The 6599-nt window shown below is 64.5% G+C and overlaps 1 protein-coding gene across 2 annotated transcripts; it reads right to left on the reverse strand.

Moving 5' to 3' along the window:
- Positions 1-715: 715 nt before the first annotated feature.
- Positions 716-5482, reverse strand: DAXX (death domain associated protein). Of its 2 annotated transcripts, none has more exons than XM_074972214.1 (7): positions 5255-5482; positions 3505-4309; positions 2875-3122; positions 2493-2652; positions 1630-2278; positions 958-1141; positions 716-865 (listed from the first exon to the last, which is right to left on the reverse strand). In XM_074972214.1, exons 1-7 carry the CDS (start codon positions 5447-5449, stop codon positions 806-808), a joined length of 2301 nt encoding a protein of 766 aa, XP_074828315.1. In that variant the 5' UTR covers positions 5450-5482; the 3' UTR covers positions 716-805. The 2 variants fall into 2 exon arrangements, with proteins under 2 accessions (XP_074828315.1, XP_074828316.1); XM_074972215.1 differs by having other exon boundaries at positions 958-1138; positions 5255-5481.
- Between the last annotated feature and the right edge of the window lie 1117 nt (positions 5483-6599).

Consider the following 6599-nt stretch of genomic DNA (forward strand, 5'->3'; position numbering starts at 1 on the left):
CCTGCCCCCAGCCCTCTTGGGCCCCTCCCCCCCGTCGCCCCCCGCTGACCCGCCCGCTCGCGCTCCGGGGCTCTCAGGGCGCCGCCACCATCTTGTTACTCACCCTCCTCCCCCCAGTCCCCGGCCCCGCCCCTGCCTGGTTTAAAGGGGCAGGTGCTGTCGCCCGCAGGCTGCCACGGGGGCACTGTCCGCCGACAGCCCGCCCTCCCCTTTAACACGGCCCAGCCCGGAGTGTGGAGCTCCTTAACTCCTTCCTCTTAAAGGGGCAGGCCCAGCCGCCGCTCTCCGTCGCCGAGCCAACGTCGGCCGACAACGGAACTTCGTCTTTAAATGCCGAGCCTTAAAGGGATCAGCGTTGCGCAGGCTCAGTTCCTTCCCTGGGAAAAAGCGGCCTCCGACGGCTCCAGCTGCTCTTTAACTCCCTCCTCCGTGACAGACAGGGCCGGAAAGGGGCGGGGCCTCCCCGTCTAGTCCCCGCCCCGCCAAAGCCAGCTGTGCCCCGCCCAGGGACAGGCCAGCCCCCCTCCCCCCACAGAGCCACCTGCCCCCCCCCCATGTCCCTTTACCGCCCCCCCCAGCTCAGTCACAGCCCAGAGCCAGCAGCTGCTGAGTAAGAAAAAAGATTTTATTTTTCGGGTTTTTTTTGTTTTTTAAACGTTTCTTTTGTACAAAGAGGGAGGGGCAGCCCAAGAGATGGGGGGGCTCTGCTCCACCCCCTTAACCCCACCCCAGAATCAGCCACAAACAAACCCTGTTGCCCTCCCTGCTCCCCAGAGTCTCCAGCCCCCCTGGGCAGACAGAGGGTCTAATCCGAGTCCGACAGAACGATGATCTCCTCCGGGTCACACTGAGTCGCCACGCTGGTCTGGGGAGAGAGCACGGCAGGGACACATGGTCAGGCCACCTCTCATCCAAACTGGCATCCCCACTCACCCCCCACCTCGGCCAGCCCCTCACCTTGCAGATCTTGGGCAGGAGGCGCTGGCACAGCTGCGGGCTGCCCTGGGAGCTGCTGACCAAGCTATGGAAGGGCGAGTCGGCACGGGTGGAGTCAGGCAAAGGGCTGCGGGGCAGCAGGCCATCTAGCGGCAGCTCTAAGTCCTCATCCTCTGAACCGATGCTGTGAACCTCGAGGCAGCTGCTGGCAAGGGCGGGAGAGATGGGGGTCATGGGGGAGGGGATGGCATGGGGTGGCACCTGGAGTCAGCCCATCACACCAGGGGCAGGGTTCCCCTTCTCCCGCAATGCACCCCCATACCAGGGCCCGCCCTCCCCATGGCAGGCCAAGAGGGAAGATGGTTCCTGAACCCATGGGCCCCTTGGAACAGGCTCTGCTCCCAGCCCCCTTCACCCACTGGGGATGGCTGGACACGGATGGGCTGGAGTGGCCACCACACCCTGACAGTGACGGTCCCACCAAGGCCCCCCATGCAAAGACCCTCACCCATTGCTGTGGTTCCCAGTCAGGAGCAGGACAAGAGAGGGAACCACAGCGTCAGCTCCAGCCCAGCATCCCCTCCTTGATGTGCAGGGCCCACTTCCTTCTCCCCTGTTGTCTCCTCACCTGACACACAGAGCTCCCCCCACCTCACACACTGCCTGGCCAGGCGTGTCTCCCCTTGCCCCCACCTGTTGCCACAGGGCAGCTCCTGGCGTCCCCTCTTGCAGGCCGGGGGCCCAGTGCTGCCGTTGAAGCTGGTGGAGCTGATGATGCTGCCCCCGTTCTCCAAGGGCCGGGCAAGGGGGCTCCTGGGGGCAGACAGCTGCCTTCTCTTGGCAGGGGGCTGAGTCCAGAGCCCGGAGTCCCCCATGCCGCCTCCCTCTTGCTTCACCGCAAAACTAGCAGGCTCCTTTGGGGAGACCTCCTGCTCAGTCCGGGAAGAGACCGTCTCGGGGGAGGCGGGGCCCAGTGGGGTGGCCTCAGAGGGCTCTGGGGACGAGGGGGTGGCCTTGGGGGTGGCCTCGGAGCCCCCTGGGATTTGGGGGGAGGGGGGTGGTGTCTCGCTGAGTTCCAGGGGTAGCGCCTCAATCTCCAGCACAAACAGCTCCTGCACCGGGCTGAATGGTGGCCCCTCCTTGGGTGACGGAGGCCCCTCGCCCTCTGCAAGGGGCAGGGGCTCCTCCTCTTCATCTTCCTCTTCATCCTCCTCTTCATCCTCCTCCTCCAGATCCTCCCCGCCTGAAGAGCATGGCAGCGGCTCCAGGCCCGGCTCCAGGCCCAACTCCATGCACTGGTCCTCCTGGTCCCCTGCCGTGTCCTCACCTGCTGCTTCTGCATCTGGGAGAGTCACCACAGAATAGAACCCAAGAGTCCTGGCTCCTAGCCCCTCTGCTCTAACCATTACATTCCACTAGACCCCACTCCCCTCCCAGAGCAGGGGACAGAACCTAGGAGTTCTGGCTCCCAGCCCCCCCTGCTCTACCCACTGGACCCCACTCCCCTCCCAGAGCTGGGACAGAATCCAGGAGTCCTGGCTCTGTGCGGTATGTACCTAGCATGGCTGCATCCTCTTCTTCCTCCTCCCCCACTTCTTGGCTCTGCTGCAGCTCCTCCTCAATGTCTGTGTCTGATGAGGGCTCTTCCTCCTCCGAGTCGTCCTCCTCACTGACCGCAGGTGCCCCTTGGCTTGCGGTGCTTGCGCTGGGGCTGCCCTGGGGAGGGTGGAGAATCGGGTGTTATGCCAGCCGCATCCCCACAGGGCTGTCTACAAACTCCCTTCGTCGTCATCCCCGTTCCCCCCCACCCCCACCCCACCCACACAGAGGAGCCGAAGTACTCCCTTCCCCATGCAGGGGGCTGGGCAAAGTGCATGGCACAGCTTGGGAGCTCTGTCCCCCCACAGGGTGCACACTGCCGTATGCACCCCACCTCACCTGCGTGTGGCACTGCCCCTCCCCTGGGTCTGGTGCCATGGGACAGGGTGGGGGCAGTAGCCCCTCCTGCCGGGGGGCAGCGCTGCCACGGGCTTGGGCAGCTCTCTTGCGGACACGCTCCTCCTCCTCGCTCTCGTCCTGCAGCTGGGCATAGCGTGAGACAACGCTGTCCAGCCGCGTCAGCGCCACCTCGCGATTCTCCCGCAGCCGCCGGGCCAGTGCAGAGTCCCTCCGGGCGGGGTCAGTGTCTGCACATAGGGGGGGTGTCAGAGGGGCCCCGAGTGGAAACACTCCCCCTCCCGCCCCCAACCCGAAATAACCCCACCTGCCCTTCTCTCTACGATGACTGGGCAGGGCCTCATCTGGCCTTCCCCAACCAATGCTGCCCCCCACACCCCCCTGAATGCTCTCACCAGGCTGACAACAGTCAGTATGTCCCCCCGTTCCCCCCCTCACCGGGCCGGTACGTCCCCCCGCACACACTGTCACCAGACCGGTACTGGTCAGTACACATCTCTTCCCCCTCCCCACCGCGTTCTCACCAGACCAGTACTGGTCATTACGCCCCCACCCCTGCTCTTACCAGCCCGGTACTGGTCGCTACGGCCCCCCATCCCCCAGTGCTCTCACCAGGTCGGTACTGGTCGGTGAGGTGGCTACCGAAGTTGTAGACCAGGTCGAGGTGGCGCCGCTCCTGCAGGCGGTTGCCCACCTCGCGAAAGGCATCCAGTGCCATGCTCTGCATCTGGCGCTTGGCCAGGCCCAGGCTGTGGCGGGCGCTGGCCTTCTGGATCACCTTGAGGATGTCCGTGTAGTCGGGGAAGACATCGGGCCGGTTGATGAAGCGCTCGATGCGCCGGTTGACCTCCGGGTAGCGGGTGCCCCGGTAGGGGATGCGCTGCTCGATCACCCGGCCCGTCAGGCTGCTGCACTGCTTGAGCTGGCACAGCCGCTCAAAGATGTGCATCATCTTGCGCTTGAGCCGGCTCTCCTGCAGGTAGGTGGAGTCCTCGCTGTCCAGCTCAGCCAGGTCCAGCTCCCGCTCCTGCAGCCGCCGGATCTCCCCCATGTAGACACGCAGCAGGTTCTCCAGGTAGCGGATTTGCCGCTTGGAGCCGGTGCCACGCTGTCCCGACGTCCCCTCCCCCTCCTCCTGGGGCGCCACTGGCTCTGGCTGGTGGGGGGTGGCGGGGGCTGGGGCTGAGCTGAGCGCCAGCTTGCGGCGCTGCGTGTGGGCCTTGAGCACAGTGCACAGCTCGTTGATGTAGACATAGACTTTGCTGCGCTTACTTTGCACACGCGTCAGGCAGCGCCCCAGCACGTTGCGAAACTCGGCTGAGGCCAGGAACTCAGTGCTGGCCTTCTGGTGCCGGCTGGCCAGGAACGGGATCACCTCAGGGTGCTCCTCCGTCAGCCGGCTACAGCACTCCAGGAACTGAAAAGAGAGACATGGGGGGCAGGGTCAGATGGGTGCCAGCACTCCAGGACTCGTCGGAAGGGAGAATGGGTGTCCAGACCAGGTGGACACAGAGCTAGGGCTAGGGGGGAGAGAGGCACACATGCTCACAGGACACAGAGGTGGTCACATGGCCAGCAGGGTCAGGGGACCGAGGGGCGCAGAGCCCAGAGCAGCAAGGCACTGATGGAGTCACAGGGCGTTTTGGTGAGTGGACCAGGTTCAGGGGACAGGGCTTGGGGGGGACAGGGCCCCTGTTCACAGGAACGCCTCCCCGGCGTTTTCATCTTCAGTCCCTACGGTTTGATAAAGAACCAAAACCAGAGTCTCCTCCCCTCAGCTGGGTCAGCCCTGGAGATCCGCTCACTCCCACCCCTCCCAGGGCCCACAAGCCGTGGGCTGTTCATGCTTCGCGCCACACAGGCCTCCCTCCCAAGCCCCTTTCACAATGGGGGAAGTGGGCTGGGCTCAGACCCACAGGGCAGGATCAGCCCAGCAGATTTAGCCAGGGCAGAGCAAGCCCCAAGCCTCACAGGCCAGCTGGCTGAGGAATGAGACGTGGGGGGTACCAGCTCTGATCCAGCCCCAGAGCAGAGACTGGCTGGCTCAGAGGTGCAGGGAGCAGCACACAGGGCCTTTCCTCTCTAGGGGGCACTGGCTCCAATCTGGTCCCAGAGCTGGCTTACAGGGTGGGGAATGGGACATGGGGCCTTTCCCCTCCAGGGGGTGCCAGCTCAGATCCAGGCCCAGCCCCAGAGCAGGGACTGGCTGGCTCAGGGAAGAGGATGCAGGGTGGGGGATATGGGGAAGGGACTCAGAAGTCCATGAGTGTGGTAGGGGTATATGTGGGGGTGGGAGAGAACAGGGGTACATGGCCAGGGAAGGCCATACATGGGCAATGGGGACTCTGCCAGGGGCACTCACCTCTCCAAAGAGCTGTTCGTTCTCAGCCTTGAAGCTGCCACCATGCTGGGCCAGGGGACCTGGTTTCTTGGTGGGGGTCCCATTGGGCTGTGGGGAGGCAGAGATGGGCCCTGGGGGCTCCCTGGGCATAGGTGGTGGCAGCCCCTCCTCCTCATCGTCCAAGACAATGATGTTGCTCTCCACTGTGGCGGCCATGGGGGTAGGTCACTGCCTGGGTCAGGGATCAGAGCTGTAGGGGGGGCCTGAGGGCACGGCACATCCCGGGGGGTGGGGGGGAGCCACGGGGAGTAACCCCCACAGTGCAGGGGGTCTCTCAGTCCCAGGGGGCAGTGCCTGCATGGGGAGATAGAATGGTGAGTGCTGGACCCACCCCCAGGATCCACTCTATAGCCCTATCTCCATGCCAGGCCCAGTACCCACCCCCAATGCCAATCCTACTTCTCTATATGCCCCACCCAGTAACCAGAGCCTGCCCTATATCCCCCTACCACATACCTAGTGCTTTCCCTCTATGGCCCCTCATGCACCCTGGAATCCAGCATCTGCCCCATCCCCATCCTGTACTTGCCCCTCACTCCACCCTGGTACACAGGCCCCATTCTGTAGTCATCCCATATCCAAACCTCACGCTGTCCTTGGGAGCCACCCTATATCCCCCCCCACCCTGCTACCCATCCCATATCACTCCACCCCAGACCCAGACCTTACCCCACCCTATAGCTATACACATCCCTTACCCACCCCATATCCTCAGGCCCTGTCCCCCCTCCGCCCGGAGCCCCACAGATCCTCCCCACCCCCCGCACCCCACAGATCCTCCTTACCCCCACATCCCGCCCCCCCGCCCCGCAGATCCTCCACCCCCCAGGCCCTGTCCCCGCCCCACAGATCCTCCCCTACCCCAAGGGCCCCCCCCAAGACACCCCAGGCCCTGCCCCGCCCCCCAGCCCTCGCGCGCTTACCCGCCTCCTGGTTCCTCCTCCGAAGCCCAGCACCGGAAAAACCGATTTCCCCTCCTCCCCGGACTGCGCAGGACCGGAAGTGGCCCTTTGTCACCAGCGGGCGCCGCCATGATCGCGTACGGCGACAGGTTACGGAGCTGCGGCCCAATCAGAGCAAGGGGCTGCCTCTGAGTCTAAATCCGCGACAAGGGCGTCGCATATGCCGAGCCAATGAGCGAACGGGACAAGACGCGCTCCCGTCACCACCGCCGTCTTCTCGTACGGCCCCTACGTTACAGGTGGGCGCGGCCATTTTCCTGTACGGAAAGTGCTTCGTCTTTCTTACGTCACGTAATCCCGTTCCGCCAATCAGCGGCCTGGGACCCAGACAAGACCGTCCCGTC

Source organism: Natator depressus, chromosome 14, assembly GCF_965152275.1.
Source record: "Natator depressus isolate rNatDep1 chromosome 14, rNatDep2.hap1, whole genome shotgun sequence".
NCBI classification, from domain to species: Eukaryota; Metazoa; Chordata; order Testudines; family Cheloniidae; genus Natator; species Natator depressus.

Bases quoted from the DNA above. Each gene is read 5' to 3' on its own strand.
- DAXX (XM_074972214.1), bottom strand. From the start codon at position 5,449: ATGGCCGCCACAGTGGAGAGCAACATCATTGTCTTGGACGATGAGGAG. The intron at 4,310-5,254 runs GTGAGTGCCCCT...CTCTCTTTTCAG, and splicing joins ACGAACAGCTCTTTGGAGAG to TTCCTGGAGTGCTGTAGCCG. The intron at 2,653-2,874 runs GTGAGGTGGGGT...CACCCTCCCCAG, and splicing joins AGGGGCAGTGCCACACGCAG to GGCAGCCCCAGCGCAAGCAC.